This window comes from Danio rerio, chromosome 7, assembly GCF_049306965.1.
Source record: "Danio rerio strain Tuebingen ecotype United States chromosome 7, GRCz12tu, whole genome shotgun sequence".
Classification (NCBI taxonomy): domain Eukaryota; kingdom Metazoa; phylum Chordata; class Actinopteri; order Cypriniformes; family Danionidae; genus Danio; species Danio rerio.
Window position 1 is genome coordinate 9,447,955 of NC_133182.1, and position 20,637 is coordinate 9,468,591.

Genomic DNA, 20,637 nt, shown 5'->3' on the forward strand with positions numbered 1-20,637 from the left:
AGATAGATGGCTAATTTGTATGTCATTGACACTTTTGGCACTGTTTTGGAGTATTTTCATAAGTTTTGTTTTTTCCTGTAAATGATTCAATAAATACCGTACCGTGACATTCATACCGAGGTATTACCGTACCGTGAAATTCTGATACCGTTACATCCCTAGTTGTTAACGTCAAAAAATGAATGGAAGTGAATGTGACCGGAAGTCGCGAGACAAAAAGATTCAAATGGCAGCGCCCGCTCGACAGCTGAGAATTAGGTGAATACATAAACGGGAAGTTAATCTCCTATTAAAGCAATGCTATTGTAATGGTTGATAATTAAACCTAAATAAAAAAAACTAAGCAACAGAAAGCATACCGTGTGCGACAATGAACGTATGATCACGAGCACACAGTTAATTTTAGTATCATTAATAATCTGTTCAAAGAATGCTGCTGCTGCTGCTTGCAAAAAGACATTTTGAAAAGAATCTAAAGCTCTTGAAAGCAGCTTTGTCCAGTCTATTTCAACAAGAAATGATCGCACAAGTTGCGTCTGCAGACATTTTTGCTTCACGCAAGGAAATTAGAGCGCGCAAGCTTTATAAACTCTCATGCATCACATCAGCCGTGCGTGTGATACTAAAGCCCTCGTCAGTGAGAAAGCCTCAAAAAAGCTTGCATCTCACCGTGCACGTGATCATCCTCTCATCGAGTATTCATCTGCTTTCTTTTGCTCGAGCAAACAGTTGCTTCTCGATAAACTACCATTTAAAAATTATTTTCAGCCAGCCAAAGTGGCTAGTGGCAGTGGCTGTCTAACCCACCACAGCTGAAATCTACCCGCATTTGGGGGATGTTAATGTCAAGCCCTGATTAATTTATTATTGATTTATTATTTGAAGAAATTAGTTATTTAAAATTATATATTAAAAGTATGTTTACAAATGTGTTAAAAAACTTCCAATTTGTATTATTTAAAGGTCTAATGATAATTTATTAGTTGAAGCGCTAATACATTTGCCTTCAACTCTATGTATGCCATAAAATAAAAGTGCACTGCAGTTTCTCTCCACACTTCACTACAAAACCTTGACTTTACACTGTGACGGTAGCTTAAATTAACACACAGCAGCCTGAAAGATCTGACGGTGCAAAAAACACTCAAACATGAAGCTAGTTTGCAGCGTTCAGACATGATTTATGATCTTCAGGCTGACGGACCGCCAGTCTTTGCTTATTTCCACTCACATTTGATGCCTGACGTCTGCTGGTTCACTAACAGCGCTTCCTCACACATAAATCACTCACACATATACTGTGTTTGATTCAAAGCAGACCCACGGAGTCTTCTGAACATTTCACTTCCGTTTCTAAACAAGCAGAGAAAAGGGAACTGAAATCAGATCTGCTTTCTGACTTCCAGATGGGACCTCCTCTAGATGTATAATGATTGTTCAATTCAATTCAGCTCAATTCAATTCAAGTTCATCTATATAGCACTTTAGACAATAATTAATGTTCCTTTTGTACTATTTTGGTATTTTGGGGATGTTTTTTTTCTGATAATGATTATTAAAACAAAGAATAGTGTGTTTTGTGCTGGTTTAAGTTGTGGATAAATACTGTGAATAAGACAAATAATTCATTCAAGAGATTGAATCAAAATGAGATTAAAAGTGAAGCAAGAGATTCTCTTTATAAACAGATCACTGAATCATAGACTCAGATGACTTGTTCAAACATCACAAGAAGGTGGCAGCAAGTGCCTGTGTTGAAGAGTGATTCATTGAATCATTAATTCAAATGGCTAATTTATTAGAAGGTAAGCAAGTGATTCTCTCGGATTATTGAATCATTGACTCAATGATTCAATAATGACAAACTCAACTGTTGTTCAAAAACAACAGGAAGGTGGCAAAAGTCCCTTTGTTGATTCATTGGATCATCCATTAAAATTGTTAAAAAAAGGCAGATTTCTTTAGAAGAAGCAAGTGATTCTCTTTATAAACAGATCATTGACTCAGATGACTTTGATTCAAAAGAAAAATAAATAAATAAATGACAAAAATAATAATAAATCCACAGGAATGTGAAAGCAAATGCCTGTGTTAATGAGTGATTCATTGAATCATTCATTCAAATTGAATCGATCTGAATGGCTGATTCATTAGAAGCAAAGAAAGAGAATTTCTTTATGAACAGATTATTGAATCGTTTACTCAAATGATTCATAAAAAAAAACTACAGAAGGTGCCAGCAAGAGTGTTAAGTGATTTATTGAATCATTCATTCAAATGATTTGATCAGAATGTGTGATTCATTAGAGGTGAAGAAAGTGGTTGATTTAATATTCTATTCGTAAAACAATGACTCAGAAGATTTGTTAAACAAAGAAAAACACAGAAATGTGGCAGCAAGAGCCTGTGTAGAGTGATTAGGTCAGGGGTGCCCAAACTCGGTCCTGGAGGGCCGCTGTCCTGCATATTTTAGTTCCAACCCCAATTAAACACTCCTGAACCAGCTAATCAAGCTCTTCCAGGTATACTAGAAGCTTCTAGGCAGGTGTGTTGAAGGAAGTTGGAGCTATACTATGCAGGACATTGGCCCTCCAGGACCGAGTTTGGACACCCCTGGATTAGGTGAATCATTCATTCAAATGATTCAATCAAAATGGCTGATTCGTTAGAAACAAAGAAAGTGATTCTCTTTATGAACAGGTCAATAAATGGTTGACCCAAAAAAAAGTCACAGGAAGAGGGCAGCAAGTGCATGTGTTAATGGGTGATTCATTGAATCATTTGTTCAAATGATTTGATCAGAATGGCTGATTCATTAGAAGAGGCGCAAGTGAATCTTTTTATAATAAGATCACTGAATCATTGACTCAGATGATTTGTTTAACAATAATAGGAAGGGGGCAGCAAGTGCCTTTGTTAATGATTCAATGTGCCATTGAATCATTCATTCAAATTATTTGTTCAAAATGGCTGATTCATTAGAAGAGATGCAGGAAATGTTCTTTATGAAAAGATTATAGAATTATTGATTAAGACGATTAGTTGAAAACACAGGAAGGTGGCAGCAAGTGTTACTTTGTTAAGGAATGATTCGTTGAATCATTTAAATCAATTGATTTGATCAGAATGACTGATTTATCAGAAGTTTAGCAAATTATTCTCTTAATGAACAGATTATTAAATCATTGACCCAGCCTTAAAAATAGATTATTGATAATTGAATCAGAAGATTCATTCAGAAACACAAATGTAGGTCTTTTTTCATTCATTCAGAATGGCTGATTCATTAGAAGCATGCAAGTGACTCTCTTTATGAACAGATCACTGAATCAGATGATTAGTTAAAAACACAGAGAAGTGGCCGCAAGTGCCCATGTGTTAATGAGTTATTAATTGAATCATTTAGTCAGATGATTTGATCAGAATGACTGATTCATTAAAAGGGGTGCAAATGATTCTAAAACCACAGGAATATGGCAGCAAGTGCTTGTGTTAATGAGTGATTCATTAAATCATTCGTTCAGATGATTTGATCAGAATGGCTGATTCATTAAAAGATAAGGAAGTGACTCTCTTTGTGAACAGGTCATTGAATCATTGACGATTAGTTTAAAAACACAGGAAGGTGGCAGCAACCCCACCGCTCCTACGCCACCCAACCCGATCCGAAGTGGTATCGAACCGGCAACCTTCCGCATGCAAGTCGGGTGCTCTACCAAGGAGGCTAATGACCATGGCCTCTAGCATCTGTCGCTAGAGCACCTTTAGAGGTCAGAGGAGTGAGGTTTACCTGCACAGCACTTACTAGCTGGCCTCCGTTACACTTGTGTTTATGAGCTATTAACTGAATCATTCATTCAAATGACTCAATCAAAATGGCTGATTCATTATAGGCAATGCAAGTAACTCTTTTGAACAGATCATTGAATCCTTAGCTTAGATGCTTTGTTCAAAAGCAGATTCCTTTAGGGAAAAAAGCATATTTTAAGAAAATATAATGAAATAAAATAAAAAATATTTGAAAAAAAAAGTTAAAAATACTTAAAAACTTAATTGTCACTGTAACAATTGACTGTTTGTTTTCAGGAATCTCCCTTATTTACCTGAGAATCAGTGCCATACAGCCCATAATACTCAAATACGTGCAAACACTTGACCAGCGAAGAGAAGACGTCTGGAATTGATGAGGAAGATAAACTCAGTGTCATAAAAGTACAAGTAAATGTCTTGATTTATCAGCCGTCCTTCTAGTAAAGAAACTTCCAGAATGAAAAGCAGAGAATAAATCAATGCAGAGGCTGCTGAGAGACCAAATCAAAACAGAAATAGTGGACATAAAACCTGCAAACCCACGGCTTTCCCCTCCGTTCTCCTGCGTTCAGTAAAAGTTATGTTGAGCCTCGCATTATAAACAGTAGGAAGAGTTTTCTGAGGATTATGGGATGTGGATGGAGGACGGACGGAGAAGGTTAGAGGAAGATGGAGAGCAGCAGAGCGAGACGGAGAAATCATTAGGATAGCACTGCACTAAAAGCACAGTTTATACAGTTTGACAGGGTTTACAAGACCCTGAGCGAACATTCACCTGCTCTGCTCAGGCAGAGATCCTTTTGTTTTAATGACGCTTATTTAGTTTTGTTAAGACATGAGGATGAATAAAAGACAATTAACAAGATCAAGAAGAAAAGGAAATGGAAAAAAAAAAGAAAAATATTTTCCCTATTTAAAATGACATTAAAATAAAATAATAATAATAATAATGATAATAAATAACAATAACTATAATAATAATAATAATAATAAATAATAATAAATATCATAATAATAATAATAATAATAATAATAGCATACAACAATACATAATCATTTATATTAAAACATTTTTTTTTTGAAATTCAAATAATAATGGAATTTAAAATAATAATAACAACAATAACAACAACAATAAATAATAATAATAATAATAATAATAATAATAATAATAACAATAACAATAACAATAAATAATAATACTAACAATAATAAATAATAATTATAATAAATAATTATAATTAAAATAATAATTATAAATAATAGTAATATCATTATAATTAATTTAAAATTTATAATATAAATTATTATGTATTGTTTTTGTTGCATTAATGACAATGCAATGTGCATTTATATAGCACATTTATTGTGTGTTGCCATGCACCCAATTGTATAATAATAATAATAATAATAATAATAATAATAATAATAACAATAAAAAAACGTAAATTATTATTATTAATATTATTATTATTATTATTATTATGCAACAACAATACATAATATCAATGTACCATTTAAAAATTATTAAAATTGTTTTAAAATAAAAACTATTTCTATATAATATAAATTTTTTTCAGATAAACTTTAGAAAACTTAACACATCAAACAGAGGGTTTTGTAGAAAGATTTATGAACATTTTATTTAATTTTTGTTACTATTTTCGTAGAGTTGTCACATGTTTAAATTTAAAATGCATGTTGAGAAATTACTAAATAAGAAACAACAACAACAACAACAACAACAACAACATCAATACTAAAAACAATATCATTATAATTAATTTAAAATACATAAAATAAATTGTAATATAACAAATTTTGTATTGTTGCAATAATAACAATGCAATGTGCATTTATACAGCACATTTATTGTGTATGGCCATGACACCAATTGTAAAATAATAATAATAATAATAATAATAATAATAATAAAACTATTGTTATTATCATGATTTAACAACAATACATAATACCAGTATATCGTTTAAAAAAGGATTTAAAAATAAAAAACTATTTACATATAATATTAATATTTTTTTCTAATAAACAAAACAAACACAACAAACACACACACACCACAAGTTTTATTTAATTAAAAAATATATATTTATATATAATATTACTTTATTTACAGATCAAAAATTAAACGCACACAGCTTTTACGTTTAGCAGAAAAACTGGGCTTTGTAGAAAGATTTATAAACCTGTTTAATTACTAATTCAAAACATGTTAAGAAAGAAGAAAGCGCTAACTGTTTTATTGAATAAAAGACGTGCCTTTTTTTGGCTAAAGTACCAGAAAAAATGAAGCTTTACAGATTTATTTTTAGTAAAAAAAAAAAAAACATTCAATACTTCAGGTCAGAAAACATAAAATCCATAAAAAAACAGAGTAAACATATTCCCAGTTTGCTGCGGTGTGAAGGAAAATAAACTCTAACCAACTGCATAAAACACAAACAATAAATTGTAAAAAATATCCATAAATTAGCAATTTCCTCATTTATTCCTGCTTTTGAAATGCATTATGGGACCTTGATTTTTCTTGCAACAACTTTTAACTTTGAAAAGTTTGAATGAAGACTTTTGTAAACATTTTTAATAGATTAAAGTGATACAGTATATTGTCTGGGTTGGGGTTTTATATTATGCTACAGTAAACTTGTAATAAACTGCCAGTACTATTTCAGTTATTTTACAGTCTTACATCTCTATATTTTATATCATATACATTATATTATTTATTTACTAAAATAAACAAATGATAAAAAATGCATTACACTATTTATTCGTCTTTGTTAATGTAAGCTAATTAAAATAAATCTATCAATTGCTAGTTTTTGTTAACTAACAGTGCATTAATGTTAATAAGCAAGAATTTGGGTTTTAATAATGCATTATTAAATGTAGAACTATGATTAATAAATGGTGTACAAAATTGTTAATATTTAGCCACAGCCATGTCACCCTGCAGCCCAAGACCGGTTACTCACTGAAGATAAGCAGGGCTGAGCCTGGTCAGTACCTGGATGGGAGACCACTAGGGAACACCGGGTTGCTGTTGGAAGTGGTGTTAGTGAGGCCAGCAGGGGGCGCTTAACCTGTGGTCTGTGTGAGTCCTAATGCCCCAGTAAAAGTGAAGGGGACACTACACTGTCAGTGGGCGCCGTCTTTCGGATGAGATGTTAAACCGAGGTCCTGACTCTCTGTGGTCATTAAATATCCCATGGCATTTCTTGTGAAAGAGCAGGGGTGTAACCCCGGTGTCCTGGCCAAAGTCCCTCTATCGGCCCTTACGATCATGGCCTCCCAATCATCCCCTTCCACCGAATTGGCTATATCACTGTCTCTCCTCTCCACCAATAGCTGGTGTGTGGTGAGCGCACTGGCGCCGTTGTCCTGTGGCAGTCGTCGCATCATCCAAGTGGATGCTGCACACTGGTGGTGGTGTGGAGAGACCCCCCTCATGATTGTGAAGCGCTTTGGGTGTATGGCCATACACAATAAATGCGCTATATAAATACACATTACATTACATTACATAGTTTACGCTAGTAAATATATGAACTAATGGAGCATTATTTAAAAGTGTAACCCAATTTGCGTGAGCATAACAGCTTCAAAGAAGTGAAACTGTGTAGGACATTGACATGTTTTCAGTGAATACTGTATCTGTGGAATTAAAAGTTTCCCCACTGGGGGATTTCTGCTCGTTTCCAGCATAAATCTCATTAAATTCTGCAGTTTCTGGAGCGGAGAACGACACACGACGGGAGGAATCCGGTGAGGATTAGCGTTTCTCTGTTAACAGGAAATTCCATCAGTCACCAACACTGAGTTTCCCGCAGTGCTGTGACCTCTGACCCTTACAGACGCCTGCCCAAACACATCAATGATCACTCCGACTGTCAGATCCAAAGCAGGACAGCGGACAGACAGTAAAGGCTCTGATTTTGCAACCTTTTCATTTCAACTTAATCTTGTTAGATGCCACTTCTGTATACCAAACTGATAAGAGATGACATTGTGACCGTTCACATCTCTGACTGTCAGCTGTTACAAACTAGCCTAGAGCGCCATCTGCTGTCAAATGGTAGCCTAGAGTGTCATCTGCTGGTAAAACTAGCCTAGAGCGCCGTCTGCTGTTAAAAACTGGCCCAGAGCACCATCTGCTATTAAAACGAGGCTAGAACACAATTAAAAACTAGCCTAGATTACAATCTGTGGTTAAAAACTAACCTAGAGTATAATCTGCTGTTAAAACTATCCTAGAGTGTTGTCTATTGTTAAAAACTAGCCTAAGGCACCATCTGCTGTTAAAAAGTAGCCTAGAGTGGCATTAGCTGTTAAAAACTAGCCTAGAGCGGCATCAATTGCTAAAAACTAATCTAAAACAGTTTGCTGTTAGAAACTAGCCTAGAGGTGCATTAAAAACTACCCTAAAGCGCCATCTGCTGTAAAAACTGCCCTAGAGTGCCATCCGCTGTTAGAATTAGCCTAGAGGGTCATCTGCTGTTAAAAACTAGCCTAGAGCGGTGTCTATGGTTTAAAAAAATACCTAGAGCATCACCCGCTGTTAAAAACTGGCCTTGAGCAAAAATAAAAACTAGCCAATAGCAACATCTGTGGCTAAAAATTAAAGTGTCATCTGCTGTTTAAAATATTCTACAGCAGAATTAAAAAGTAGCCTAGAGCACTGTCTGCTGGTAAAAACTGAGCTAGAGCGCCATTTGCTGTTAAAACTAGCCTAAAGCCTAAAGCAAAAAGTAAAAACTAACCTAGAGTGCCATCTGTGGTTAAAAACTAACCTAGAGCACTGTGTGCTGTTCAAAACTAGCTTAGAATGGAATTAAAAATTAGAGCACAATCTGCGGGTAAAAACTAGCCTAGTGTCATCTGCTGTTAAAAACTAGCAGAGTTAAAAACTAACCTAGGGCACAATCTATTGTTAAAAACTAACCTAGACTGTCATTTGCTGTTAAAAACATAACTAGAGCACAATTAAAAACTACCCTAGAGCGCCATCTGCAGTTAAACTCTACCCTACAGTTTCAGCTGCTGTTAAAAACTAGAGCGTAATTAAGAATTAGTCTAGAGCACCTTCTGCTGTTAAAAACTGAGCTAGTGTCGTCTGCTGTTAAAACTAGCCTAGAAAGAAATTAAAAACTAGCCTAGAGTGCCATCTTTGGTTAAAAACTAGCCTGTTTCATCAAAAGTTTCATCTGCTGTTAAAAACTAGCCTAGAAAGAAATTAAAAACTAGCCTTGAGCGCCATCTGCTGTTAAAAACTAGCCTAGAGCACTGTCTGATGTTAAAAACTGAGCTAGAATGTCGTCTGCTGTTGAAAACTTGCCTAGAGCGGCATCTAGGGTTTAAAAATTAACCTAGAGCGTAGTCTGCTGTTTAAAAACTAGCCAAGAGCACCATCTATAGTTTAAAACCTGTAAGCTAAACTATGGTTTAGCAGCTGTTAAAACTGGCCTAGAGCAAAAATTTAAATCTAGCCTATAGTGGAATTAAAATCTAATCTACACCACTATCTGCTGTTAGAAACTAGCCTAGAGAATCACCTGCTGTTAAAACTGACCTAGAGAATCATCTGAGTTTTAAAAACTAGCCAAGAGCAGCATCTGTGGTTTAAAAACTAACCTAGAGCTGCATTAAAGACTACCCCTAGAGTGCCATCTGCTGTAAAAACTAAGCCAGAGTGTCGTCTGCTGTTAAAAACTAGCCTAGAGTGCCATCTGTGGTTAAAAACTAGCCTGTTTCATCAAAAGTTTCATCTGCTGTTAAAAACGAGACTAGAAAAAAATTAAAAACTAGCCTAGAGTGTAGTCTGCTGTTAAAAACTAGCCTGGAGCAGCATCTGTGGTTTAAAAACTAGCCTAGAACAGTGTCTGCTGTTAAAATCTGAATCATAATGCATTATTAAAAAAAAAAAAAAAAAAAAGCTCTACTTTGAAATACTTTGCCATTCGTGTTTGCAATGCAGGGCCTTCGAGCGACCCAGAGGAAAGGTCTAAAGATAATAACAGCTTATTCCGGAGGAAGTTCAGGGTCAGTGGAGGAGTGAAACATACCTGTGCTGCTGTTGAGTGACTGCTGCTTGCATTTCTTGAAGTGGAAGCGTTTAATGGCCACCGGATGGCCTCTGTATTTAGCTCTGTAGATGATGGTGCCACTGCCGCCCTGACCAAGGATATCAGCTTCATCTTCAGTCCACTCAAGGTCACTCTTCAGCAGAAACAACCTAAAATACACACAGACAGAGGTGCTGATAACATATTGTGTGTGCATTTAATTTACAATGTATGCTTTCGCCTTTAAGCGTACAGTAGTCAACATATGAAGTAGTTCATAAGCTTTCATCAAGTTGCCCTAAAACTATTGAACAACACTTATTCATGTCCTAAAGCAAGCTTTTCAATTTTGCTTAGCCCAGAAAAACTAGCCTAGAGCACCATCTGCTGTTAAAAACTAGCCAAAAGCACCATCTGCTGTTAAAAACTAGCGTAGAGAGCCATCTGCTGTTAAAAACTAGCTTAGTGCGCCAGCTGGAGTTAAAAATCAATCTAGTTTGCTGTTAAAAACTAGAGTAGAGCACCATCTGCTGTTAAAAACTACTGTAGAGTGCCATCTGCTGTTAAAAATTAGCCTAGAGCAGAATTAAAAACTACCCTAGAGCGCCATCTATGGTTAAAAACTAGCCTAGTGTCATCTGCTGCTAAAAACTAGCCTAGAGCACCATCTGCTGTTAAAGACTAGCCTAGAGCGACATTAAAATCTAGCCTAGAGCACAATCAGTGGCTAAAAACTAGTCTAGAACCCCATTCACTGTTAAAAACTAGCCAAGAGCGACATCTGTGGCTAAAAACTAACCATCTGCTGTTAACAACTAGTCTAGAGCGAAATTAAAAACTAGCATAGAGCGCCGTCTGTGAATAAAAACTAGCCCAGTGCTTCATCTGCTGCTAAAAACTAGCCTAGAGCGGAATTAAAAACTAGCCTAGAGCACAATCTGTGGTTAAAACTAGCCTAGAGCGCAATTAAAAATTGGCCTAGAGCACAATCTGTGGTTAAAGCCTAGAATGCCATACGCTGTAAAAAAAACTAGCCTAGAGCGCCATCTGTGTTTAAAAACTAGACTACAGTTTCATTTGCTGTTGAAAACTAGCCTAAAGTAGAATAAAAAAACTTGCCTAGAGCGTTACCTGTGGTTAAAAACGAGCCCAGAGTGTCATCTGCTGTTAACAACTAGCCTAGAGTGGAAAGAAAAACTAGCCTAGAGCGCCATCTACTGTTTAAAACTAGTCTAGAGCAGAATTTAAAACTAGCTAGAACGGCATCTGTGGTTAAAAACTAGTCTAGAGCGCCATGTGTTATTAAAAGTAGCCTAGAGTGGAATTTAAAAACTAGCCTAGAGCACAATCTGTGGTTAAAAACTAGCCAAGAGCGCTATACGCCTTGTAAAAACTAGCCTGGAGCGCCATTTGTGGTTTAAAACTAGCCTAGAGCGCCATCTGTTGTTAAAAAAATAACCTAGAGCGGAATTAAAAACTAGCTTAGAGCACAATCTGTGGTTAAAAACTAGCCTACAGCATCAATCACTGTTAAAAACTAGCCTAGAGTGCCATCTGTGGTTAAAAACTAGCCTAAACCACCATCTGCTGTTAAAAACTAGCCTAGAGCACAATTAAAAATTGGCCTAGAGCACAATCTGTGGTTAAAAACTAGCCTAGAGCGCCATCTGTTGTTAAAAAAATAACCTAGACCGGAATTAAAAACTAGCTTAGAGCACAATCTGTGGTTAAAAACTAGCTTAGAGCATCAATCACTGTTAAAAACTAGCCTAGAGCGCCATCTGTGGTTAAAAACTAGACTACAGTTTCATCTGCTGTTGAAAACTAGCCTAAAGTAGAATAAAAAACTTGCCTAGAGCGTCACCTGTGGTTAAAAACGAGCCTAGAGCGGCATCTGTGGTTAAAAACTAGCCCAGAGCGTCATCTGCTACTAACAACTAACCTAGAGTGGAAAGAAAAACTAGCCTAGAGCACCATCTGCTGTTAAAGACTAGCCTAGAGCGACATTAAAATCTAGCCTAGAGCACAATCAGTGGCTAAAAACTAGTCTAGAACCCCATTCACTGTTAAAAACTAGCCAAGAGCGACATCTGTGGCTAAAAACTAACCATCTGCTGTTAACAACTAGTCTAGAGCGAAATTAAAAACTAGCATAGAGCGCCGTCTGTGAATAAAAACTAGCCCAGTGCTTCATCTGCTGCTAAAAACTAGCCTAGAGCGGAATTAAAAACTAGCCTAGAGCACAATCTGTGGTTAAAACTAGCCTAGAGCGCAATTAAAAATTGGCCTAGAGCACAATCTGTGGTTAAAGCCTAGAATGCCATACGCTGTAAAAAAAACTAGCCTAGAGCGCCATCTGTGTTTAAAAACTAGACTACAGTTTCATTTGCTGTTGAAAACTAGCCTAAAGTAGAATAAAAAAACTTGCCTAGAGCGTTACCTGTGGTTAAAAACGAGCCCAGAGTGTCATCTGCTGTTAACAACTAGCCTAGAGTGGAAAGAAAAACTAGCCTAGAGCGCCATCTACTGTTTAAAACTAGTCTAGAGCAGAATTTAAAACTAGCTAGAACGGCATCTGTGGTTAAAAACTAGTCTAGAGCGCCATGTGTTATTAAAAGTAGCCTAGAGTGGAATTTAAAAACTAGCCTAGAGCACAATCTGTGGTTAAAAACTAGCCAAGAGCGCTATACGCCTTGTAAAAACTAGCCTGGAGTGCCATTTGTGGTTTAAAACTAGCCTAGAGCGCCATCTGTTGTTAAAAAAATAACCTAGAGCGGAATTAAAAACTAGCTTAGAGCACAATCTGTGGTTAAAAACTAGCCTACAGCATCAATCACTGTTAAAAACTAGCCTAGAGTGCCATCTGTGGTTAAAAACTAGCCTAAACCACCATCTGCTGTTAAAAACTAGCCTAGAGCACAATTAAAAATTGGCCTAGAGCACAATCTGTGGTTAAAAACTAGCCTAGAGCGCCATCTGTTGTTAAAAAAATAACCTAGACCGGAATTAAAAACTAGCTTAGAGCACAATCTGTGGTTAAAAACTAGCTTAGAGCATCAATCACTGTTAAAAACTAGCCTAGAGCGCCATCTGTGGTTAAAAACTAGACTACAGTTTCATCTGCTGTTGAAAACTAGCCTAAAGTAGAATAAAAAACTTGCCTAGAGCGTCACCTGTGGTTAAAAACGAGCCTAGAGCGGCATCTGTGGTTAAAAACTAGCCCAGAGCGTCATCTGCTACTAACAACTAGCCTAGAGTGGAAAGAAAAACTAGCCTAGAGCGCCATTTACTGTTTAAAACTAGTCTAGAGCAGAATTTAAAACTAGCTAGAATGGCATCTGTGGTTAAAAACTAGTCTAGAGCCCCATGTGTTATTAAAAGTAGCCTAGAGTGGAATTTAAAAACTAGCCTAGAGCACAATCTGTGGTTAAAAACTAGCCTAAACCACCATCTGCTGTTAAAAACTAGCCTAGAGCACAATTAAAAATTGGCATAGAGCACAATCTGTGGTTAAAAACTAGACTACAGTTTCATCTGCTGTTGAAAACTAGCCTAAAGTGGAATGAAAAACTTGCCTAGAGCGTCGCCTGTGGTTAAAAACGAGCCTAGAGCATCAATCACTGTTAAAAACTAGCCTAGAGTGCCATCTGTGGTTAAAAACTAGCCTAAACCACCATCTGCTGTTAAAAACTAGCCTAGAGCACAATTAAAAATTGGCATAGAGCACAATCTGTGGTTAAAAACTAGCCTAGAACGCCATACGCTGTAAAAAAAAAAAACTAGCCTAGAGCGCCATCTGTGGTTAAAAACTAGACTACAGTTTCATCTGCTGTTGAAAACTAGCCTAAAGTGGAATGAAAAACTTGCCTAGAGCGTCGCCTGTGGTTAAAAACGAGCCTCGAGTTTAATCTACTGTTAAAAACTAGCCCATAATGGTATTAATCAATAGCCTAGAGCGCCATCTGTGGATAAAAACTAGCCTAGAGCGCCATCTATGGTTAAAAACTAGACTACCGTTTCATCTGCTATTGAAAACTAGCCTAGAACAGAGTTAAAAACTGGTCTAGAGCACCATCTGTGGTTAAAAACTAACCTAGAGCACTGTCTGCTGCTAAAATCTAGCCTAAAGCATATGCATTTTTGACGTCAGTAGCGGGCCGGAGGGGCCTTAAATGGCCCGCAGGCTGTTTGAGACCCCTGCTGTAGATGAAAGCAGTGATTAAAGGGATAACTCACTCAATATTTCCTAATATTAGAGTTTTAACTGCATTTATGATCAAATGATTACAGCCTTGATGAGCACGAGAGACTCTTTCAAAACATAAAAAGCAGCACACTAAACGCATATATCCTGAAATCTGACATTTCGTAAGATCTCCATCATTATCTAGCAGCTTTGTTCTGTCTCTCCAGCATCATTCTTGCGGTCTCCGTTGAATCGAACCCAAAGTCTGTCAAAGCAAAACCAGTCCGTCATTCCTAATCATTTCCATTTAAGCTCCACATGGTACGGTCATTTGATCCGCCATGCGCTGTGAAACGAAGACCTGCAGATGCTTTCAATGCTCTTAACCACTTCCGGACAGCTGTTTCATACAAACTTGCGGCAGAGATATTAACAGGAAACATTCATTTAGAAGACATCAAGCCAAGGGGATTATACTGTTTGCATAATCATATAAATAATTGGTATAAAGTCGTTCATCCCTGCTGTATAATTAAAGACATCTGCGGGCGACACTGCTGTTGTGATGAAGCTCATGTAAATCTTCAGCTTTTAACTCCAGTGTTTCGTTATGTGAAACGGATTTTTGCTCTGAGGACAGAGTTTGGTGCTGGAGTTCAAAAATCATTTTTGTTCACTGTAATGAAGCTGACGTAGAATACAACACTATAAATATTTTCATGATTATTCGTTAGTTATTATGCTGAATAAGCAGAGTGCTTCAAAATGTGAAAAAAAAATGCAAGACATAAATTAGATACTGTAGATAGAGTGGATTTAGTATTAACTACAACTGCATCATCCAAAAACAACCATATGCATCATCATAAATATCAAATCTCTGTATAACAGGGGGTGGCACAGGCTCAGTGGTTAGTACTGTCGTCTTACAGTGAGAAGGTGGTGGTTCGAGTCCCCAGCTGGGCCAGTAGGCGTTTTTGTGTGGAGTTTGCATATTCTCCCCGTGTTGGTGAGGGTTTCCTCCGGGTGCTCCGGTTTCCCCCACAGTCCAAACACATGCGCTATAGGTGAACTGAATAAACTAAACTGGTCGTAGTGTATGAGTGTGTGTGAATGTGAGAGTGTATGGGTGTTCCCCAGTACTGGGTTGTGGCTGGAATGGCATCAGCTGCGTAAAACATATACTGGATAAGTTGGCAGTTCATTCCACTGTGGCGACCCCTGATAAACAAGGGAGTAAACCGAAGAAAGAGGAGTTAATAATTTATAACTGTATTGAGGCAGCACGGTGGCGCACTGGGTAGCACAATCGTCTCACAGCAAGAAGGTTGCTGGTTCGAGCCCCGACTGGGTCAGTTGTCGTTTCTGTGTGGAGTTTGCATATTCTCCCAGGGTTTGCGTGGGTTTCTTTCGGGTGCTCCGGTTTCCCCCACAGTCCAAAGACATACGCTATAGGTAAATTGGGTAGGCTAAATTGTCGTAGGGTATGTGTGTGAATGAGAGCGTATGGATGTTTCCCAGAGATGGGTTGCAGCTGGAAGGACATCTGCTGCGTAAAACATCTGCTGGAATAGTTGGTGGTTCATTCCGCTGTGGCGACCCCAGATTAATAAAGAGACTAAGCCGAAAAGAAAATGAATGAATGAATAACTGTATTGTAATACACAGAATGACTAATAAGATTTTCCCATACTGATCATGATCATGCATACGGTAAACGTCTTCTTGTTTGTGCATCGCCACACTTGAACAGTTGAAGAAAATGTGGTTGTTACTCTGCATAAATAAGCTTGATTTGCAACTAAACAAAAACGTCTGATCACATTAAAACTTAATGTTATTAAAGCTCATTAGAGCTTGTATTCACAATAGGCCTGTTATAAGTTCTCTTCAAAGAGAAAGTTTAAAGGTCAGCGCTTGTAAGTAATTCAGCTCGACCTTATTAGTAACTCCAGACTGCATTGAGAACAAATTCCAGTAATTCTGCTGTTACTTTGATTCAATGGCTGGTGAGCTGGCTTAAAGGGTTAGTTCACTCAAAAATTTGAATCATGCATCTATTTACAGTTGAAGTCAGAATTATTCGCCCCCCTGTTTATTTTTACCCAATTTCTGTTTAACGGAGAGAAGATTTGTTTAACCCATTTCTAAACATAATAGTTTTAATAACTCATTTCTAATAACCGATTCATTTTATCATTGCCATGATGGCACTAAATAATATTTGACTAGATATTTTTTAAAACACTAGTGTTCAGCTTAAAATTTCTTTCTCCAGAAGAAAAAAACATTATAGGAAACACTATAAAAAAAATTGCTTGCTCTGTTAAACATCATTATTTGGGAAATATTTGCAATAAATTAACAGGAGGTCGAATGATTTTACTGTGACTTTACTGTATGAAACAGCACTGTATGTAACTTTCTTCTGTCAGATGAACAGTCAAAGAGTTTTACGTTTTATCCTGGCTCTTTCCATGTTGTATTATAGTGTTTAGTAGTGGCTTTTATTTTAAATCTTCTAAAGGTGCATAAATTTGTCGTCAAACTAATTCACTGTCTTATAAAGCAGAGCAGATGTGTTTTTGTAAAAAAATACATGTTTAATTTAAAATGATAAAATACTATGATGAACTTTAAAAAAACACCAAAAAAAAAAAAAACTTGCATATACGAATAATAAAATATAGGAAATATAAAAACATGCTACATAAATAATATGGAGCATAATAAACTATTAAGTTATTTCTATATGCATAACAGTATCTTCATTCATACATTAATTTTCCTTTGGCTTAGTATCTGATTTATCAGAGATCACCACTGTGGAACAAACTGCCAACTATTTCAGCATATGTTTTACGCATCGGATGCCCTTCCAGCGGCAACCCTGTACTGGGAAACATCCATACACACTCATATGCCTCAACCAATTTAATTAATTCAATTCACCTATAGCGCATGTCTTTGGACTGTAACGGAAGCCGGAGCACCTAGAGGAAACCCACACCAACACAGGGAGAACATGCAAACTCCACACAGAAATGCCAACTGGCCAGTTGCGAATTGAACCAGCAACCTTCTTGCCCTAAGGCAACAGTGCTAATCACTGAGCCACCGTGCCACCACAACAGTATTTTCAATTATTTGTTTTCAATAGGAATCCGACTAAAGACAAACCCATATTTACAGAATTATATTTCTCTAGGCACTGTTGGCCAGAATTAAAATGCATTATAGGATTCCATGATTAATAGCCCTAAACAGGAGCCAAAATGAGTTTTCTAAAAATTCATTGTGCATCTGCAGTGCATGAATGACCTTTAAAAAGTGAAACTCCAGAAATAACATATGAGACAGTTCACTTGAGCTTGGAATAGAAGCAATTTATCACAATATTATAGTTTTTTTAATTTGTTTAATTTGTGCATGTAAAAAAAAATCTAGACTTTTCTAAATGCAGCTTCCTATTATTAATGCATGTTTAACAAATAATAATATTCAATTATTATTATTTTTAAATTATTATTATTCATTTTAAGGTGTGCCTTTCATTTAAATTCTGAGTAATGTTATTATTATATTATAGTATTAATTTATTTAATAGTATGCTATCCCTGTATCCATTTCATTTTTCTTCGGTTTAGTCCCTTATTTAACAATGGTCGCCACAGCAGAATGAACCGCCAACTATTACGGCATATGTTTCACACAGCAGATGCCCTTCCAGCTGCAACCCAGTACTGCGAAACACCCATACACAATCATTCACATACACACACTCATACACTACGACCAATTTAGCTTATTCAATTCACCTATAGCGAATTTTTCGGACTGTGGGGGAAACCGGAGCACCAGGAAGAAACCCATGCCAACACAGGGAGAACATGCAAACATAATTTCTCATTATTTCCGATGGATAATAATCAAGTCTCCCGCCACATTGGATCAAATTAAAATCACAATAAAATGATCTGTCATGCTGACTTTTCCATTTTTAAACAGCCCTGGGTTACACTATAGGACTTGTTTGATCATTGGACCACAAACAGATGTTATGGTAAGATTAATAAACAGATGTTATAGTGGCCCATTTCCATGTGTGTGTGTGTGTGTGTGTGTGTGTGTTTGTGTTTTAAACAAATTGTCAATTTATTTTCTATTATTTATTACATTTTTTTGTGCAAAATGAATGAGGGAAATTAAATATCATATCTCTGTATAACATGGGGCGACACAGTGGCTCAGTGGTTAGCTCTGTCACCTAATAGCAAGAGGGTTGCTAGTTTGAGTCCCTGCTGGGCCAGTTGACCTTTCTGTGTGGAGTTTGCACGTCCTCCCAGTGTTGGGGTGGGTTTTCTCCAGGTGCTCTGGTTTCCCCCAGTCCAAACACATGTGCTATAGGTGAATTGGGTGAGCTAAATTGGCCAGTGTATGAGTGTGAATGAATGTGTATGGATGTTTCCCATTAGCTTGAAGGGTATCTGCTGCGTAAAACATACGCTGGGTAAGTTGGCGGTTCATTCCACTGTGGTGAGCCCTGTTTAATACAGGAACTAAGCTAAAAAAAGAAAATGAATGATTGAATGTATGGAGAAAATGATGCAATACTTCCAAAATCATAAAAAGATTTATTTAAACCATTAAATGTGGTAACACAAACAGCTTAAAGTGTAATTAAAAAGCAGTTTATGGAGCATTTATATCATAGGATAAATTTTTTTAAAATAAAAGAATAAAAAAGCAGTGATCTCGACATTTACTGACTTGCATTTCATTGCAAACAAACCTTATTGGTAACACTTTATAATAACTACACACTATAAATCATTTGCTAAGCATTAGCATCTAGTGAATTGATTATTTGTTAAGCATTAACTCTATAACTATGCAGTTTATAACTGCAGCTACAAATGCTCTATTCTTGACTTATTACTGTAGCACCTATATAATGTGCTTAATAATTGTATTTTCATACTTGGTTAATTATTTATTTTTCATTACTAAATTAAGTATTGCATTATTTACAAACCAGCTGTATATAAGAGTTGAGGGTTTTTTAGGATCATTCAGAATGAGTTAGTAAGTGATTAATAAACTATTGAAATCAACATTTATATATCTTATTATTCAGGCTGTACTAATAGTTAACTAATATGTTAATAAATGCTTTATTAACTCAACTTCACATAGTTTTGTGACCTAATCTAAAGAGAGTACTATTTAAGCTTTATAAATCCCTTATAAATGACAATTAAAGGCTCAGAATCGTATGAATAATAATCTTTGCAATCTTATCTAAAAAGTGAAATTACTGTAAAGGAGTGTCAAAATACGACATAAAACTGGATAAAAAACAACAACAATATATTAATTTACAAGATAATAAGATGCAATGTTTAAACTCTACAGTGATTTTATTTTAGATAAGGTTGCAAAGATTTATTTTTCATTTGAAGCACAGTTTTATTTGTGTCTCTTTAAATGAATAGGAATGAATAATGTCATTCTTCCTGTTTAGAATTTAACTGAGCCTTTATTTGTCATTTATAAGGGATTTATAAAGCATGAATAGTCCTCACTTTAAATTAGGTCACAAAATTGGATGAAGTTGAGTTAATTGAGCATTTATTAACATACAAATTAACTATTAGTATATGACTGAATAATAAGACATATAAACGTTGATTTCAATAGTTTATTAATCATTTACTAACCCATTCTGAATGATCCAAAAAACTCTCAACTACTCTTAAAAACGAATGGTTTGTAAATAATGCAATACTTAATTTAGTAATGAAAATAAATCATTAACAGAGTATGAAAATACAAGTATTAAGCACATTATAAATACGTTTGTAAGTCAAGAATACAGCATTTGTAGCTGCAGTTGTAAACTGCTTACTAAAGCTTTATAATGTCGAGTTAATGCTTAACAGATAATGAATTCATTATTTGCTAATGCTTAATAAATGATTTATAGTGTGTAATTATAAAGTGTTACCACATTATTTATTATGTTCCTCATGATTTTTATTGTTTTTTTACAAAACAAAACATGTTTTACAGTTTTGGTTATTGCAACACGTTTAAATAAACAATGGGACAGGAGCAGTTTAGGGCAGTAATCCAGTAAATTGGTTAAATAATGATGTGATTTGAAGCAGGTGGTGTCAACAGGTGATTGTAATTATGATTTGGTACAAAAGCAGCATCCAAGAAAGGTCTAGTCATTTAGAAGCAAATATGGGCCGAGGATCGCCAGTTTGCCAACAAATATGTGAGAAAATGATTGAAATATTTAAAAAAGAAAATGATTCTTTAAAGAATGACAGAAAGACATTTGGATATTTCACCTTCCACAGTGCAGAACATCATTAAAGATTTAAGGAACCTGAAGGAATTTTAGTGCGTAAAGGACAAGGACGCAAGCCTAATCTCCGATCCCTCAGGCAGCACTGCATCAAGAGTATTTGTTTCTCCATAAGCGATATCACCACATGGGCCCAGGACTACTTTGGCTCAGGACAAACTTGTGAAATACCACAATACGTA

At 35.9% G+C, this 20,637-nt stretch overlaps 1 protein-coding gene across 3 annotated transcripts in view; it reads right to left on the reverse strand.

Annotated features, from left to right (window-relative positions):
• Positions 1-20,637, reverse strand: part of lrrk1 (leucine-rich repeat kinase 1) — a 198,582-nt gene that overhangs the window by 51,789 nt on the left and 126,156 nt on the right. For all 3 annotated transcript variants that reach the window (XM_073908054.1, XM_073908053.1, XM_073908055.1), the window contains one exon: positions 9,894-10,063. In XM_073908054.1, coding sequence (XP_073764155.1) covers positions 9,894-10,063 — 170 coding nt within the window. The remainder of the gene's footprint in view (positions 1-9,893; positions 10,064-20,637) is intronic.